General features: G+C 38.8%; 1 protein-coding gene across 6 annotated transcripts in view; it reads right to left on the reverse strand.

Moving 5' to 3' along the window:
• CSNK1A1 (casein kinase 1 alpha 1) overlaps positions 1–16,796 on the reverse strand; it is a 45,396-nt gene extending 28,600 nt beyond the window's left edge. For 3 of the 6 annotated variants that reach the window (XM_019624418.1, XM_019624416.1, XM_019624413.1), the window contains exons 1-2: positions 16,090–16,796; positions 15,357–15,463 (exon numbers count right to left, since the gene is read on the reverse strand). In XM_019624418.1, the coding sequence (XP_019479963.1) occupies positions 15,357–15,463; positions 16,090–16,212 (230 nt within the window). In that variant the 5' untranslated portion in view covers positions 16,213–16,796. The remainder of the gene's footprint in view (positions 1–15,356; positions 15,464–16,089) is intronic. The other 3 variants (XM_019624414.1, XM_019624415.1, XM_019624417.1) reach the window with 3 other exon arrangements.
• Between the last annotated feature and the right edge of the window lie 2,867 nt (positions 16,797–19,663).

Raw genomic sequence — 19,663 nt, forward strand, 5'->3', positions numbered from 1 at the left:
GGTGCCAACTTGGGCCAGTGAAGCAACGTCCTCCACAACTAGATTGAAGAACAAAACGACAGCAACTTGTCTGTTCCCCTTCCCCCAATTCCCCAGCATTGTTCCCATCCCCCCAATTCCCCAATAAAAATCTTAAAAAAAAAAAAGAACACCAAATCCAGAAAGAGCTAAGGCAGTGAGAAAGGCACAAGGGAAAGCATGAATCAACTCTTCCGGAGACCACATCTTATCTCTACATCAGCAGATTTGCACCAATGGCTCGCTAACAAAACTACAATGAGCAAGCAAATTTTACAACCACCCAACTAAGTTCAAATACAAACCCGAAATATAAAAGGCACAAATTCATACATTATTTTCATGTAATTACATGATTTCATAAAGCATTTTTTGAAAAGTCATCTGCAAATTAAGTCTTTAACACAATACTCCCATAATTAGAAACCTGAGCGAATTAAGTGAATTCGAAAACATACTATAAAAAAAAAATCAAGTTTTTTATTGGGCATTTTTCTCCTTCTTGCTTTATTGTATGGGTATAAGGCAAATCCACTATTCTCAAAATCAAGATAAATAGTCCATAAAAAACAACTAAAAGAGAAATGTTTCAAAGGCATTTTCTTCCATGGAGCAAGCATGCATTTCTAAAATAATTAGGACTTTCTGCTGTGTAGAGGTTATTAGTACTGTATGTAACTCCTTAAACCTAAATGACAGGTGTTTCTTTCATACTTCCTTTTTGTTTCAAGGAATAGACAGCATTTTTTCTCAAAAGCTAACACCTCATATCCTCCCCATTTGTGCTTTCCACCTGTCTAACTCATTCAGACATATACACAGATTAGAAGCCAGGAACAGTCTTCGACTTATCCAAATTCTCCTTCTTCAGTTTCTGCCTTCACCTTCATGTTTCCCACTTCTATTCTGAGAGCTTCTAACTCTCTATTTTCAATCCCAATGCCCTAATACCCAGATGCCAAAGAAATTTCCCTTAAGTAGCCTACCCCACATTGGTCTCCCATTTCAGAGAATTCCCACAGCCATTGACTATTGCCGGTATCCACAAATCTAACCCCTTGACAACACAATATTCAGGCGCCGTTACTTTGTGGTGTTTCTGTCTCTATAGCTGGTAGGATAGAGCTTACTGTTTGTATGTTTTTAAATAGTCTTTACAGAACCTAGGCAACAAGATCCTGAGATCATTTAAGTTTGCAGGGAATCTGAAACATACCGGTACCAACATGAAAATCTCACTCCTCTTCTCCACTTCCTAGATGCTTTCAGCCTAGAGACTCAGAACAATGCCCTTAGACTTTGGGTGTTGCCTGACCAATCAAGGAAGTAGGCTGAAGAATAAGTTCACAATTTATAAAACCATCATTATCTTCTTAGAGCATACAAAAAAGATACCTTATGGTTTGAAGAAGATGCTAAGGCAAAATCCATCTCTGTTCATGTCTCCTTTCCCCTAAACCAGCGGTTCTCAACCTTCCTAATGCCACGACCCCTTAATACAGTTCCTCATGTTGTGGTAACCCCCAACCATAAAATGATTTTCGTTGTTACTCTATAACTGTAATTTTGCTACTGTTATGAATCGTCATGTAAATATCTTTTTGTTTTCCCATGGTCTTAGGTGACCCCTGTGAAAGGGTCGTTTGACCCCCAAAGGGGTCGCGTGACCCACAGGTTGAGAACCACTGCCCTAAACCCATATCTAAACTAAATCTAGTTAAAAAAATTAAGACGCACATAAAAAGCAAAAATATGTGATGACACATTCACAAGTGGGGGGGGGGCGGGAGGGGGGGGCCTGACAAAAAAATGTTAACAAGTCAGAAAACCAGAAGATCAAGGGAACGAAATTTGTCCAAAGGAGCCTTATGAAAATGGTCCGCTACAGGTTGGATCCTGAAGGAGAGACAATATTTTAAAAGGGAAGGTGGAAAAGGGCACACAGGCAGCGGCAAGAACAGAGGGGAGAGTGTCAAGGTGGCTGAGGTTTCGGGCTATACTACAGGCTCCTAGACGCCAGGCTGAAGAGCTTTACATTCTATAAATACCTGGGGGGGGGGCGGGGGGGCGGCGACGACTATCAATAGAGTGTGGCTGGCACATAATATAATTAAATCAATATTTTAGGGATAGACTTGACATTAGCATGCAATATGGAAATGGGGAATAGGGGAAGGAACGACTATGGCATGAGGATCAATTATTAAGTGCTATATTACAGTAAAAGGTTTGAAGCTAGGGTTTCCTTTTTCTGAGAAATCTCTTTGTAAAATGGAAGTATCTTAGAAATGACAGAAATAAAACATTTAAAGTATTGTTATGAAACCTAAGGAATTTCAAGAATAAATCAGTATAATTATCATAAGTATGCAGTTCAGATTAAAGCACCCCAATATGTTCCATCGCTATGACTAGGGCAATATAAGAGAAAAAAAAATTTGTTATTTAAGTCCTCCCATTCAGACTATTAACTTGATAGGTGTGATGGTTAATTTTATGCGTCAACCTGACTGGGCTAAGGGATGCTGGGTAGTCAGGTAAACCATTATTTTGGGGTGTGTCTGTGAAGGTGTCTCTGGAGACTAGCATTTGTATCAAGAAGATTAGCATTTGAATGATAGACTGAGTAAAGAAGATCACTTCCCAAAGGTGGAGGGCCTGAATAGAACAAAAAGGCGGAGGAAGGGACAACTGACTCTTCAAGACCGCCATGCTCTGGGTTCTCAGGCTTTTAGGTTTCTGTTTCTCTAGAGAATCTTAATCCAACAGGGGCAGCCATTGTATCTGCCTTGTTCACAACACTATATTCCCAGCATCCAGCACAATGCAGGAACTGCTTGGTAACAATTGTGGAATTAAAGAATGAAAAGCCATATAAGAGGTGGTAAAAGGCCAGGGAGTACTTAATCTGACAGATAAGGAAAACAAAGGAATGCAAAAACCCTCCACTGAAAGTTTAAAGGTAGCACAAAGCACATACCCACCACCCCACCTTTGATTCAAATAAACCAAATAATTACAAGAGTTTAAAAGTGACGGTTTTTAATTGGCAAAAGTCTCTTATGCCATTTATCTTCCCATTTTTGGGTTATTAATGTCAATCTTCACTTAACTAAAAAGTATAAGCACTGAATCAATGCTATAACATACCTATTTTGTGCTCACTTTGGCAGCACACAGACTAAAATCGGAACGATCCAGAGCAGATTAGCATGGCTCCTGTGCAAGGATGACAGGCAAAACGTGAAGCATTCCATATTTTTTTGGAGTGATCCCTTTGTGAGGTATATAAATGTCTAATCACTGTTATTTTGTACACCTGAAACTAATATAATTGTATGTCAATGGTAGTTGAAAAATACATTCTTAAGAATTAAAAAAAAAAGCCCATTTTTATAACATCTACATTTTCAAGAGACTGTCTCTTACATAGACTCTTGCCAAGACACCATCATCTAACCTTTAGGTTCCTTTCTGGGGGTAGAAAATAAGGACCTGGTCTAGTAGTATCTTGCTAAACTTGAAGAGCTAGCTCAAACCCCACCACCCTTTAGGTTGCTATTAACAGTTTCATCCACCCTGCTCATTTGCCTAGATTCCTTTCAATGTTCCTATACATTAATATTTATGTGTGCCATTCTTAACAGTATAAGTTTGCCATTCATAATAGATATTCTTAAAATTATGGACACCCTTTCTTCCCATCCTTAAACAGAGCCCAAACAACCATGAGCCAAAGAAAGTACCTACAAGCAATTCTTGTTTGACTTTTCTATACTACTTTTTCTACCTGTTTCTTATTGTAAACGTGCCACATTGGTTTCTTCCCCCCCCTTTTGGTTTGTTTTAGGGGTGTGTGTGTGTGTGTGTGTGTGTGTGTGTGTGTATTGGGAGAAGAAGTGTTACACAGCAATCTTGTTTACCAAGAACAGAAAACCAGGAGGTAGCCCACATTTTGTCAGGTGTCTAGTTCTCTTTCAGAAGGGCTGACTACATTTTGATTCATGTTAACTTTTTTCAGCCCATTTCCTTAAGCTTCCCTTCCTGGCCTATTCTTGCTCCTTAGATTTGTGACCTTCATTTTACTTTGAATACAAGGAACCTAATTTAATGATCTAAACTTGATTTCTCCTTACATAAAAAATTTAAGCTATCGGGCCGACCGAGTGACTTTTTGGTTAACAGTTGACTTGGGAGCATGAACGCTGAGCAGCAGGGACACCAGTTCGGATCACAACATGGGCCAGTGACGCTGCACCCTCTAAAGCTAAGATGGTGAACAACAACTGGACCTGGAGCTGGGCTGCCATGAGTCTCCGACGAAGGTGTAGGCTGCAGTGGGCTGCTGTAAGGTACTGTGAGTGGCTGGCAACCAGCGTGAGCTGCTATGAGCCACCGTGAGCAGCCGTCCAATGGCCGGCGACCCATCTGCCTCACCCGGGAAGAACACAATGACAATACCAACATAGGCCAGTGAAGCAACATCCTCCACAACTAGACTAAGAACAAAAAGACAGCAACTTGTCTGTTCCCTTTCCCTGATTCCCCAACGTTGTTCCCTCCCCCAATTCCCCAATAACATTAAAAAAAAAAAATTTAAACAATCAAATTCCTCTTGCAATTTCACATTTAAAATATAATTTAGATTTTAAAATGTTAGTAACACATAATTTTTATCTATAATCCTTTGTTTGGATTTACAACTTACAGAAATACCTTTGAAATCATTTGGGACCCAAAGCATTTTCACTAGAGTAAGACATTCAGTGCCATTTGGCTACTGCAGGGAACTGGAAAATCAGGTTTAATAAAGAAAACAGACACTGTAGAATACAAGCAACTAAAACCAAAAATACAAATATAGCTTAAGCTGCTTTCTCCACACTGACAACTGATTGAGACGTCAAGTAACTGAAAAATGCCAGTTTTAGCTGTGGGTATTGTGTGTGTTGATCAGAATAATAATTCTGACAATGTGATAGTTTCAAGAAATTTTAGATATTAATTCAATCTTTTATTTCAATGAACCTTTCCCAGAACTGTTCAACCTTTAACTGGGGAAGACATTATAATCTCACAGCGCTGGGGAAGACATTAACAAGCATGTAAGTAATTTAAAATTAAACAAGACTAAGAAGGGAAATAAATATTAGAAATCCACTAACTGAGAGACCAATCCTGCGTCAAATATATTTAGCTACAATAACCAAGAACTTGTGTTGTTGCGGTGGGGATTGAAGTAACTCATTCTACACCAAGAGTTATAATTCTTTTTGATGCCAAGGACTACTACCCACCACTGATAGCCTGATGAAGCCTACAGGTTTCCCTTTGCAGGTTTTAAATGCATAAAATAAAATACACAGCATTATAAAGGAAACCAATTACATGAAAATTCAGCTACAATAAAATTATTTTTAAAAGTCAATTTTGATATAGTAATATACATGCAGTTTATTAATACACTAAATAATAAGATATAAAGGCAGGTCTAATTAGTACTATAATTTTGAAATTGTAATGAGTGCAAATATTTTGAGATACCTGTGTCAATAATGTAATATGAAAATACCTGTGATTTCTATTAGTGACAAGCCATAGGTATTGCTTAGTGAGGGTTGTCTGCCTACATTTATAATAGAAATAACAGATTCAATTAGGTTTATGAAAATGAAGAAGTAATTTTTTTCCTATCCAAATTAACCGAACTCTTGGAGAGTGCAGAGTAGGGGATATCTCTGAACTATGTTAAGAACCCATGATATAAACTGAGATTTTTAAGGTAATTAGACTGCAGAATAAGATCTAAAACGGGCCTCATGTGTGTTTTACACAGAATACTGTCAAGTAGGATGGTTCCTTTTCCTTCTTCATCCTAACTCTACTCCTAATTGTTACTACTAGTCCTTTGCTCAAAATATCCTTAAGATCCTTGAATTAAGCTGTAATGTTCTCATATTTCTGTCTCCTTGATCCTGGCCCTTTGCAGTCAAAAGATGCATCAATGTTCCTTAACTTGAGAAGTTATAAAAACACAAAATAAAACAATGTGCTTTGATACATATCACTACCTACTACTAAAGCTACTATTCATTTGTCCTTTTTATGGTGGCTAACAATATTTATGGTGGCCAACAAGACAAAACCAAGTAATTCCTGTTCTCACAGGTTACAGTACACCGTGAATAGGCAAGTAACATCATGTGATGAAGGAGGGACTGGTGCTGAGAGGGTACATACAAATTATGGGGACCCAATCTACCTTTTAGAGGAAGGCATTAGGAAAAGCTTTAACGAAATAATGGTTGCTTCTTGAAGCATAAATGGAAGATGGCCAAGTGAGGGGATGGGTGAGGGTTAGGAATGTACCTGAACCTTGGTATTCATAAGAAACTGAAAGTGGCCAGCACACCAATACATAGTGAGACAAGATCACCTTATTTACTTCTTTACCAGTTGTTAAAAACCTGATTTGTATCTACCACCTCACTCTCCTTTTTTTGTTGGTTCCCAGTAAATGGTTACTGGTGCTCATCATACTACCCCAAAATTATATTTCAAAGACCACAAATGATCTGATTTTTGTCAGTCCTTGTCACTGCTCTCTAACATTGGTAGTGGTGGTACTACTGGAAGACAGCATTTGGAGAACTAGAAGCTTCAGGGGGGATATAGTATTACTTTTCCACTAAGTATTATACTTTTCCACTAAGAAATGGAAAATATACCTAGTTTTCACATACCAATTATAAAGGCTTGATCAAATCTTTTCTAAGAAGCAAATATATAGATAGAAAGTAGATGAATGGTTGTCTAGGGCTGGCAGGATATGGAGAATGACTGCTAATGGGTTCTAGATTTCTTGTGGGGATGATGAAAATACTCTACAATCAGATTATGGTGATGGTTGCACAGCTCTACATATACTAAAAACCAATAAATTGTACACTTAAATGGGCAAAGCTTTATGTAAATTATCTCATAAAGGTGTTAAAAATCTTTGCCCAAAATCTGCTCCTCCAGTCTGATTCAACTCTTACTAAGCACCTAATATGTGTCTGATACTACAGACAAATGCTGTAGGCATCTTCAGGTCTACAAATAAATGACAAGTGCAATGTAAGAGCAACAATAAAGTAAATACAAAATACAGAGGAGTGAGCATTTTATTCAGAGAAAATAAAAGGGAAGCTTTCCTAGATAAGGTAGAATTTGAGCTAAATTTTGAAAGAAGCCTGGATTATTGTGTTGTTTCCTAAATACTTTACCAGTTCCAGTAGCTCCTGTAAGATTTCATGGTGCCACCTCTCTATCAAAAACAATGCCCCTCCCCCATCATCTACCAAAAAAGGGAAAACTCATATACATGAGGAACTCCAAAATCTGGCTTCTGCCAGGTTCTTTAATTTTTTATACTTGTTGTCTCACCATACTGGCCTCAGCTCATACCACTGAGTCAGTGGTTATTTACTAAGCATCAATACATACCGGGGTGCATTCCAGCCAAACCCAAACCTTTCAAAAATCTCATTTGTCTATCTCTTGGATGTACATTACCTCTTCCTAAAAATTGACTTAACTTCAACAGCCCATTAGCCCAACTCTTCTCTTGCTTAATTATGAATTTCCATCAAGGGGTTAGTTCTCACTTCTCAATTTACTTTCTCCAATATCACTTCTATGCTGATCTTGCTCAGATCTAACCCCAGTCCTAATTCTCTGGCCTAAGTTTAGTTCTGTATTTTCTGCTAACTTAACTATGTAAGAGCTAAACTTCGGATATCCTGTCACTCTAAACTCAACATGCCCTTTCCACAAAAGCCACATTAAGTACAGAACAGTTTGAAAAGAACCAAAGTTTTGTCACCCCAAAATATTCCTTTTGGAATATTGACTTTAAGCTGGTTATTAAGAAACAAGACTCAGAAAGAACCTTTCACCCTCCCCCCTTACCTGCATGAAGAAATGCAGATAGAAAAACCTGCTTAAAGGAAGGGAACAACAGCACCTTAGCATCATAATATAAATGTAGCAGACTGGGAGAAATGGAGCAAAGCCTGTTTGAACTTTCTTCTGTCCATGTACTCTTGTTTCTGCGTGGCCCAGCAAGAATGTTGACCACGTTTGCTCTTTCTGCTCTGTCTATGTGCAAATTGCCTGCTTTCCCTTTGAAATCTCAGGCCCCTGCCCGCTTTTCTGCTTTGTCCAAAAGGGCGCAGGAACCTCAACTGCCAAATTTGTCTTTGGATTTATTTATATGGCACCCCCACATATATATCCAGAATAAATTTTGGACATTTTCTGTTTATTTCTCTCATGTTAATTTAATTATTAGCCCAGCTAGAACTCAGAAGGTAGGAGGAAAAGTTATTTTTTTGACTCCCACACCTGGCAGTATAGGGAAATGAACTTCTGATGTTGCTGAACTAGAACCAAAATAAATTCCCAAAGGCCAACACCACTGAGATGCTAACAGATACTTAAGCTGATGAATGTCCATAATAGCAAGGCTTTACTGTGAAATTAATGGACAGTAGCATTTAATGATATGGTAGTATCTTTACACCGGCATTCAAAGCTTACATGAACTAGTATAGCCACATTTCCATTTGTAAGTTGGCTGCCAGCTAGTGAGTTCAGCTGAATATTTATGAAATAGTAAGTACTACAGAGATGATGACTATTCCTATTAGGAACTGAGAAACTATGCATGCATCAGGTACTCCTAAAACTCTACACATGTGTATGAGCCATAACTTTCTACAGGGTTCCATTAAAAAAGTAAATGCACACAGATAAAATACAGGCAGCATATTTATTATGAATCATTAGTGCCTACTTTTCATCCAGCTATATGCTAAAGAAACATAAAAGATACTTTCATCACCAAGACATGATTCTTTTGCTCAAGGAGTTTCTAGAATGCTTTCTTGTAGGAATGTATCTGAGAAGAGAGTAGGAAAATGGTTTCAACATATTGGTTTTGGATAACTTTCAGAAATCAAAGCATTTGATTATATCTGATTACAATGCACTTTCCAGTACCATGTTTCCTGGTATAGGATTTCCTGAATTAACCTAATTCATAGGAGGAGATAAGAAACCCGCCATATCAAATTGTAGCTCTAGGAAAAGATGGTGGTCATTGGGTATGAACAGGGAAGCACTATTATTAATCTCTAAAATATGGTATAGTACAGTGGTTCCTGAACTTTGCTACACATAATAATCACCCCAGAGCTCATGATGCCTACGTCATATTCCAAACCAATTAAATCAAAGTAAGTGGCTCAGGTTACTTAGGATCCCGCTGTCAATGTTTTAAAGTTCTCCAGTGAGCAGCAAAGTTTGGGAACCATGGTACAGCTCAAAGAGGCAGTAAAATCTATTCAAATAACATATTAACTATGTGACTTTAGGCAAATTAACCACTGACTCACAATTTATATGAAACCCCAACTTACAGGATTATTGTAATGATTAAATAAGACCAGGTACAATGCCTGGATAACGGTCAAGTATTTTTTTTTCTTGCATTTATATGTAAAAAATATTTGGCCACACTGAATTCAACCAACTACCTACTTGTTTCAATAGTTTATATCAATGTATGAATAAAAGGCAACTACACATTACAGTTAGAACAAATTACTACTGCATCAGAGAACAAGAGGCATCTTTTATCCTACTGATCTCATCAATTTATATAACACATTAAAAAAATACTTAAGACCTAGCTGGTTTTATAAAACCACTTTTATAAATGAAAGCTGACATTATAAGTTATAGAATTCGCTAAAGGTTCAAATCTATATGACATCTCAGATAGAATGGGAACTCTTGACACTCACTGTAACCCTTCCCATTTCCCTTTATATTGAGGATCGGAATGTACTCTCTAAACCTTTTTGTAGAGCACTTCCAAAGTCCTCGTTAAAACACACCCCTCTGATGATTTACAGATGAGGAAAAGGCAGTATTCTAGAGTTCTTCAGAAGAGAAGGATAAGGCAAAGAGCTCAATTGCCACTAGGTATTCACCACCCCCACCTGATTATTTTATTAGGTAAATCTTACAGTGTATTTCATGGCAATAAAGATTACTAACCTGTAGTCCTGCATAGGGACAAACATGAAATCCAGAAAAAATATGTAACCGTGATCCAAAAGATTAGCAGTATTCAGAAAAATCAAATATTCTTGATCTCAATAGGGGGTGCAGGTTATACCAGTGTACGTACTTGTCAAAACTGATTCAATGGCAGGTTAAAATCTGTACATTTCACTCCATGTAAGTTATATCTCATTTTTAAAAAGTCCCAGTGAGACATGCACTAGTCCATGTTGTGTGATTACTGGTCATTCAAAATTTCAAGAACCATTTGAAATGGTACTGAAAACAAAAACAGCATCACATTTTGCTGTGTATAATGCGAATTTTTTTGCCCAAATTTGTGAGGGGAAAATAAGGATGCGCTATATATACATGGGAAGTACTAATTCCATATCTATATAAATGTTTCAAATTCTTTTATTTATGCTTATGAGTTAAAAGTTTAACTCTAGAAATCCATAATGATATCCACATGCAAAATACCCTGGAATACGATAATCAGTTTTATTGAACTTACAACGAACTTGCAATAACAAGTTCTTGGTCTTCTATGATGCGTAAATATCATAAACTTATTACCAGTACATAAAATTTCTTGTACTTTGTATCTGTTCTTGTGTTTTATAATCATTTGTTACATAAAATTATTTGTACCATAACATGCTATAAAATAAATGTGGAAATTCCTTTATAATATCAAAAACAAGTACCTAAATGTAAACAAATAAAAATTTGAATTAAAAAATTAAAACGCAAGATCTTGTCCCCTGAAAGTTTGGGCCAAAAACATGGGTGCGTATTATACATGGGAGCGCATTATACCTGGCAAAATACAGTAATCATTTATATTATGAAATTTATTAAGGCACTCACTCATTTAACCTCATAAACAGAATAAGCTTAAAAGATTCAATGTATAACACCTGTTTTAGATTCTAGTTTTTTTATAGACTTCTTGACATTAAAGTTCTTAATAAACAGACAAATTAGAAAACCTAATTAAATGATACTTTAGCTACAGCTTATATATACTTTGAAACAAAAATGATCTAGCTCTAAAAATAAACCAAGGTAATAAAATCCATGTACTATGTACTATACATGGGCTCACAAGTATTTACGTCAATTTAAAATACAAATGTCCAACAAAAGCTCTCCTTCTGCAATCCATGGATTCAAGAGGGAGAATAATAATTATAAGCACCTAGTTAAATAATACAAATAGGTTATTTACATTCATAGAATACCTTTTCAGTTTTTCTGTATGAGGTCAAATGCCATTAAAGCGATGGAAGCAAAGTATGGCTCTGCAGCATCAAATGAAAAGGTGTGGGGCATGTGAGCCGCATGATTTGACCTTGACATAAAAGGTGAAAATGGCTCACAAGAAAATTCAGTAGGAGACTCTGGTAACACCTCTGAGGTCAATAGTCTTAATTTGTTTATGAGGTGTTGGGCTCTTTCAGGTTTCATCCAACTCAAAAATGCTACCTAAGCATCATTACATCATTCTATAACTAGGAATCCATTATAAGTCAACGTAAGTATCCTTAGTATACTGTGGATTCAGTTACCCTATGAGTCAAAATCACATTTCTCCTGCATCCAGTGATCTCTCTAATAAAGACATACCCACCCAGTCCAGATGTTACCTTTATTCTCTGATAACAGCATTAGAACTTATTTACAGGATATATGCTCAGTGCCCAAAAGCTAAGATTAAAATTTAGGCTGCTTTTAACACTGAAGAGTAAGAATTAACTAGTGCTTTATAACTATCTTCTATAATACTTGACATTCAGAGGGCAAAAAAAAAAAAAGTTAAAAAACAAGGTAACAATTCTCCTATGCCCCCTCTTTATTGTCTTTATTCATGATTTCCTTATAAAAGTATATTCCTTTAATTTACTTCTTCTAAATGACAACCTATGGTTTTTATCTGATGCAGGTGGCATTTATAAGAATCTTGAATGGTGTCTCATTACTAAAATAACATTTAAAGATCTAGACACGGTCTGTCTGAAAAGAAGTCTTAAAATTTCAGAGCTGAAAGTTCTGAGATCAACTAGGCCAGTGACTTTTAAGTAGGGAATCTTGTTCAAACAAAACCCTACCCCAAAGCTCATATTCAAAATTCTTTTTCCAGCAGAAGAGTAGGAAACCCTTAAACCTTTCTGTCCAGCACTCTCCTTTCCCATTCCAACAAAATAAGAAAATTATTAACTTGGTAAAATCCCTTTTAGACAGGCCTTAAGGATCACTCAGTCAATACCACATGGCAGATGTAGAGCTTGGTTATACCATAACTGCCTCTTTAAAGAATACATTAATTTAATTCAGAGTGGCACAAAGAAAGGGAGGGTTGTAACAGAAATACAGTAATTTTAATTGAGCTCCCAAAGGCCAATTCACAAAGCCCAAGGATTTTAGTTTCTTAAAAATATCAAGAGACTGAATGTCATCGTCTCATTCTTGCTCTTTACACTGGATGCTATGCCTCTATGTAATAACAGATTCCTTAAAATGGTCTTTACATAGTAAGGACCTGATTAGGCAGGTTTTTTAAGTAGGCCAGCAATTTTTCAGTCCTTGTTTTAGAATATATCAAAGTATCTTAAAGAAAATGGGGGACGGGGGTGGGAGGGTAGGATGGGAATGAGTGAAGCATAAAGGCAGCAAAATCTAAATTTTTAGTGTCAGCCCTTTTAAAACAATGGCTAACACATAGATTGCCTTATCTAACCTAGCTAAACAGTCCATTTAATTAAACATTTACCAAGTAAATATTTATTGAGTACATACACTATACAGGTAATGTGGAAACAGTGGGGAACAAACTCACAAGGGATGGGAAAGATGCTGCTACCCCCCCAAAAAAATGCTTATGTAAGTCTTTCTTCTTCTTTCTGCTTCAGTGGGAAAAGTTCGCACACTTTAAAACCAATAAACCACTTTTGTGTCTGTGTACTAACTCTACCACTCCTAAAACAAATTGACTCGTTCCGCACCCTCATTGAATTACTACATTCTGCCTAAGAGGCTACTCCCAGAGGCCTGCCACACACTCTTCTTGGACGCCCGCCCCAACCAGTTCACCAAGCTTTCTTCCTTAGAGCCAGATCCTGCAATCCCATCTGCTCTCCCAGGAAGCCTTAACTTGAAAGCCAGGTTAATCTCTCTAGCTCCACTCACAATTTATAACTACCACAACTCTCTGTGCACACATCTTATAGGAGACGCCTATTATTTTGTTCACAAGTTAATTTCCTGTATTCATGCTCTTATTCAGTATATTAACTATTGCCTCTGTTGGCCTGTATTAGTGTTGTCCTTAAATAAAAATACCAGATAAAAGGGCATGTATTTCATTTGGGTTTAGCACTGAAAAATGTCAGATACTCAGTACTTTTTAAAAATGGTTTCAAATACGTTAAATTCAACCTGATTTGTGAAATTTATAAAACCTCCCAACATGGACGAATCTCAAAAGCATCATGCTAAGTGAGAGAAGCCAGACACAAATGACCTCATACTATAAGATTGCATTTACATGAAATTCTAGGAAAAAACTAGTGATGAAAAGCAAATCATTGGGGGCCAGGGGTAGAAAGATGGGATTAAATGAAAAGGGAGTTTTAAATGTTTAGGCTAACGCAATCAACATTTTTTGAGAAAAAGCTAGGTATTTTAATCAAAATTTTCATTCTTCCACAATAACAAATTTATTTTCCCACAAAGTAGGTGTGTTTTTTGTGTTGTTTTGTTTTTTAGGGATGGGAATCATTTAAAAATCTCAAATCTGAATCATCTCAGATATCTCAAAAAATAAACCTGGAATTGTCTTCCAAATAATTTACTTTATTACATACATTTAATCACTCAGTTTCTCCATTAAAAATTCTATCAGCATTGGAAAAATTTTAAGAATAGTTACTTTGGTTGTTCCCACATCAGAATTAATGTATGTAATCTAGTTCTTAATTCAAGATTTGAGGAATAGAAATTAGACTAGAAAAAAAGGCTCCAGTAAATACCATTTCACTTAATTCTCGACTATCTCTGGATCTTTTTGCAAATATTATTTTTGAGTAATCGTTGAAAAAATCACTGTTTCAAGCCATATTTTAGTTTCTATTGTAGGAAGAAACTCTTTAATCTCTCAAAAGTCAAACTATTCTAAAATCCTTCAAAGTTAATCATTTAAAAACCCAATGTCTTTACCTGGTTATCTTTTATTCTGATTACTATGTACCTTCACCAATATCCTGTCCTCCGCCCCAAAAGGCCACAATTTACCTGATATGAATTACTGACCAAGTTAACTCAACAGGTTAAAGTTACTAATCTAACTGTGGTTCCCTGTAAGCTTCCTTTTAATGTAACTGATTTGAGGAAATTTCAACATAGTGCTGTGCTCAAACTGCCTTTGCCATTACCCCCCAAAAATTTAGTACACAGACTGAAATGCAGCCAACACTGCCATTCATGAAAGGGTAATCAACACCTTTAAAGGACTCCGAAGGGTTTTGCATAGTATAATTTAATAGTTTCACAGTACCATCCGCTGCAGAGATCACAAACAGACTGTCATTATGCCATCCCCTTCCTTGAACCCCACCGTCGCCAGCAGCTTTATTCTTGGCTTTTCAAAGGTTTAATCCACTCAGGGCTAGTAAAGGGGGAATCAAGGAGGCTTAACTTGTGAACCCAAGCAGCGAAAGGTCAGGAATATGCGGTTGAGTCACGTCGTTCCGCCATTTTCTAAGCGGAGGAGGAAGACATGTTGGAACAAAAACACAACAAAAGAGCAGCCATTTCCCAAGCCAGCTCCAATAGCAATCCGAACTGGCCGAGCCCGGTCACTTTGGCACCTTCAAATCCCCTCCTCTGGACAAACCTAAGGACATCAGAGGTGCAGACGTACAGAAAGCTGCCGCCAACCCTTCCGGGTAGGCATCAAAGGTGACCCGCAGACTTAACTGCAAATGAAAGCCTCGGGAAGAATGACGGAAGCTAAACGGAACTGAGTGTTAACAAATTGAAATTCTAAACTAAGTTGGCAAACTTCAATTTACTCAGTGATTGTGGTGACTTACGGCTCAAAGGAAACCCAGGCAACTCAAATACCAAGACCTGGATGCAGCTGGTCCTGTGACTCGCCTCTGCCCAATCTCCCCATTTCGTACTTCCCTCCGAGGACCGCCTGTGTGCTTACGGGCTCTTACCGTATGTGGGGGATGCCAACCCCACCCTGAAGAATCTTATAGAGTTTGCTCTCGTACAGCAACTGGGGATGCCTGGCCTTCTGAGACTCTAGCTTCACTGCCACTTCCTGCAGGGGAAAGAGGGGATAATGGCATCAACATCCTTGCGGATTCAATGTCACTTGGGAAAGGAGGGGGGCGGAAATATTAGCAAAGCTCCAACTCGCGACTCAAAGGTGAAAGCGAGAGGCTGGGAAGCGAAAGCTCTCTTTGTGATTATAAAACGAGGCAACCAGCCTCCAAGGCCTCTTCGGGGGCGGTGACGAAATCCGCACGTCCTCTAAAGTGCAGGAAAAGGATTCATCCAGAAAACGTAATGAGAGGTTATGGAGGACCCCAGGCGATCAGAAACCGTCCTACTTGGAACAAGAAGCCCAGCAGAATTAAATAGAGAAAAAAAGCAAGGGATCACAGAAATAGGGTTTTGCCGTTCTCACCTTAAACGACGGTTAAAAAGTTCAATTACGGTCCATTTTTTTTTTTTTAACGAGCTGGGAAACTTTCCAGTTCACCCAAGCTTTCTATCGGATTCTTTCCCTTTTAGGGAAAGAGCGTGGGAGAGGTTCCTAAGCCAGGAAAACTGGCTCCCTCTGGGCTCCCCAATGCGTACGTGCGGTGGGAAAAGGTCCGAGCAGCTTGGGGGTTGGGAAGGCAGGGGCGCAGCGTTGTTCTGAACCCCACCCCAGGTGATTACCTCGCCATTGGTGATGTTGATCGCCAGATAAATGTCTCCGAAGGAGCCAGACCCGATCTTCCGTACCAGTTTATATTTCCCTCCGACAATGAATTCGGCCTTGGAGCCGCTGCTGCTCGCCATCCTGAGAGATGAAGACGGAGGCTGGGGCCAAGCCCCGACACCTCTGCGAGGAGGACGGAGGCCTCCGGGTTCGTCCCCGGAGCAAGGCTGCGGCAGAGGGCGACAGGACACAGAAAACGTTGGCTCTTGGCGTTACAGGCCCCAGAATCGGCCAAGGGGAACCTGATCACCGCCGATCAGTCAGGTTTCTTTTTGCCAGGCCGCAGTTTGTGAGGGGTTCTCGCGTTTACCAGGCTGGGCTACTTGGTTTCTGATCGGCCGCCGCTGCCTCGCTTTCGCGGCGATGTCGCGGGCTGGAAAAGGGGCGCGGTGAGTTAGGGCAGCGATACGGCTGCCACCAATGCCACCGGCTCCCGCCCGGAGGGACCCCTGTCACTCCGCCGACGCCGCCATCTTGTTACTTCGGCTCCAGCCAACGCAAAATGCCCCCAGTCCCCGGGAGCCGCTTCTTCACGGCGCAGAGCACTCTGGGAAAGGGATCTCAGGCGCTAGCCCCGGAGGGTCCGCAGCTAGAGGGAGGGCGGAACCGGATCCGCGAGAGTCGCGGCCCACGCTCCTAGCGTCACCTCGTCACCGCCCAACTGTTCATGCGTACTGCAACCCTGCTGACTGCGCAGGCGCGCCGTGGCCTCTCCTCACCCGTCCCGGACTCACTTCCACTTCCGGTCGTTTGCTGTTCCGCTTTTGCTACCTGTATGTTAGCCACCTCCCCACGCCTGGTCTCTGAAAGGCCGCGGGGCCCCAGGCCTCGAGAGCAGTTAGAGAGGAGTCACCTTCATTTCTCATGGAAGATGGAAGCTTCAGGTCTCCTTGGAGTTGGGTATTAACCTTTGCTCTTTGTTTGAGGCGGTTTTAAACCTTTGATCTTTCCGCCACTTCCCCCAACCGGTCTGTTTCAGTCCAATTTCTGTTTTAAAAGACGCTGTCGCCTCTGGTGGAGAGAGAGAGAAAAGCAGCCTTGAGCCGACTGGGTTTTGGGTTTGTTCAGGGCTCCCAATTTGAGCAGTGTAGCTGATTAGTCTTAATAATTAGAATTCTGCTCTCTGCGAAGTGTTGGAGACCCTCTTTTTACAGGAGGGGAAAGAGGGAAAGCAGGAAGCTTGCCCCCTGTGTCTTTGTGTCGTTGCCCCACTGATACATTTGATCCCCAAGAGAAGAACCTAATATACGATTCATAGTTTTAGTGGCAGATACAGTAGCAGGAAATAAAATTTACAACTGTGAAAAAACTGCACATAAAAGTTGTTACATCTAGCCCTCCAAAAACCCCTGAAGAATATCTTGATCGTACTGAAAACTGCAGCATTTGACCCCCCCCCCAAATAGGATAGAAATAACTATTACAAAATAAAATTGATGACATTTAAAACTATATATATATATATATGTATAATTTTTTTTTCTAAAAATTGATCAAAAAATCAAATCTTGACCACGTTTTGATTTACAAAATTTGACCTTCTAATATCGGGCTTGGTAAGTAGTAGTGATGATCACAAAAGAAAATTACGTGGTTAACACTATCATCTGTAATATAAATCAAACACAGGAATGAATTCAACCATGAATGAATCAAACCTCAGTTATAAAAATTTAAACAGAAAATCTATCCCAAACAAAATAATTTCGTTAAAGTGGATATGGGGAAAAAATGTAGGCTTAACTGCAACTTTGAAAACTGACCAAATAATTATGATGGAGTTTATCCTGCAAGATATCCTACTTACAATTTCTCCATGTTACTCTGGTTCTGGCTTAAATGTTTGTACCAAAGCTCTAGTCCAAATATCTTGAGTTGGAAAACAGGGAAAGAGACTTCCCCTAATGTTTAGTATGAACTTTTGAGGCACTAACCCAGGCTGTCTAGCTCCCAAATCTGCACTATTTAGACATTCTCCTTTGGTGACTCTAAAGCATGTTGGTTTGGCCTACTTGAAAATTTCTGCTGTTTAATTCTGGTTAATAAATAAACAAATAAAAGCCAAGTGTAAGCCATCCAAAGTTTAATGGATTTCTCCACTTTTAGAGTTAGCATAGGGGGGTAAGGTATACCTTTAAGGAGAGTTTTAGGTGTGGTGAGGATACAGATGCTGGATTGGGGTGGGGGTAGAGGTATTCATGGAGTGAACTAGATTAATGATTCCCAAAGGTTTGTGTATGGACAGGGGCAAGTTTAACAAAGGCTTCCATAGAGATATTAGAAAAATAAGAGCAGTGTAATGCAGTTTTTCTTTCATTTATGTAATTTCAAATAACTTCTGAGATTTTTATCTTCCTGTATATGTGTCATTCAAGTGCCCTAAAATGCTGATGGTAGATAGCTGTTTTGTTATGTTAATATCTTTATTTGGCAAAATTAAGGTTGACATTTTATGTCTGCCCTCTTTTTTCTTCTTTTGAACTTTTATAAGCTTTTGAAATCCCACATTCTGGGACTCACTAGTTTAAAGGACTTTAAAAGCCCTTCCAACCAAGATTCTATGATTTTGTGTATATATTTGATGTATCTCCTCATTTGTTTCCAGACTGCTATAGTTACTATTCCAGTATTGACAATACCCAGCAAAATGTACTAAAATGCCATATGAGTGGTCATAGCCTTTTCAAATGTGATTTCTGTTTATTCCATCTTAAGATTTAAATTTGTCAGATTTAAGGACAAAAGTTAGGATTTTTTTTAATGTAGAAAATGAAGGTTTTAGGTGTCGGCTATGACTCAACCTTTTCCTTAAAATCATGTGTCATTTGTGGTAGCTTTCAGCCTCAGCAATTGAAGAATTACCTGTTTTAGGTGCCGCTGTTTTAAAGTTACAAGTCATTCTCTACTTATTGAGTCAGCAGCAGCCTTGGGTAATGGAAAGGGTCTTCTAAAATGTGCCAAAGTTCAATTCCTAACTCCTGGATTAGATGAATTCTCTAAAAATATAATTAAACAGTATAGGGTAAAAATTTTAGACTTTAAAGGAGGTTTAGAGATCATCTAGTTCAATCATATTTTTAAATGCCCTGCAATTTACAGAGTGGCTTCACACATTATCAGTTGTGCCCTACTAGGACAAAGTGGCTTGCCAAAGATCATACAGATCTTAGTGGCAAAGAAAAGACTCGAACCCCAACCTCTAACCAAAAGAAAGAGAAAAAGGAAAGGGTAGAATGCAAACTGGGACAGTCACACCCCAGTGATACTTCTGTGTTCATAGAAAGGTCAAGGTGCATTGAAAACTTTTTTTTTCTTTTCTTTTTTTTTTTAAAAAGATTTTATTGGGGAATTGGGGGAGGGAACAGCGTTGGGGAATCAGGGAAGGGGAACAAACAAGTTGCTGTCTTTTTGTTCTTCAGTCTAGTTGTGGAGGACGTTGCTTCACTGGCCCAAGTTGGTATTGTGATCATTGCGCTCTTCCCAGCTCTTCCCATTGGACGGCCGCTCACAGCAGCTCACACCAGCTGTGGG

This window comes from Hipposideros armiger, unplaced genomic scaffold (genome assembly GCF_001890085.2).
Source record: "Hipposideros armiger isolate ML-2016 unplaced genomic scaffold, ASM189008v1 scaffold_590, whole genome shotgun sequence".
Taxonomy (NCBI): Eukaryota; Metazoa; Chordata; class Mammalia; order Chiroptera; family Hipposideridae; genus Hipposideros; species Hipposideros armiger.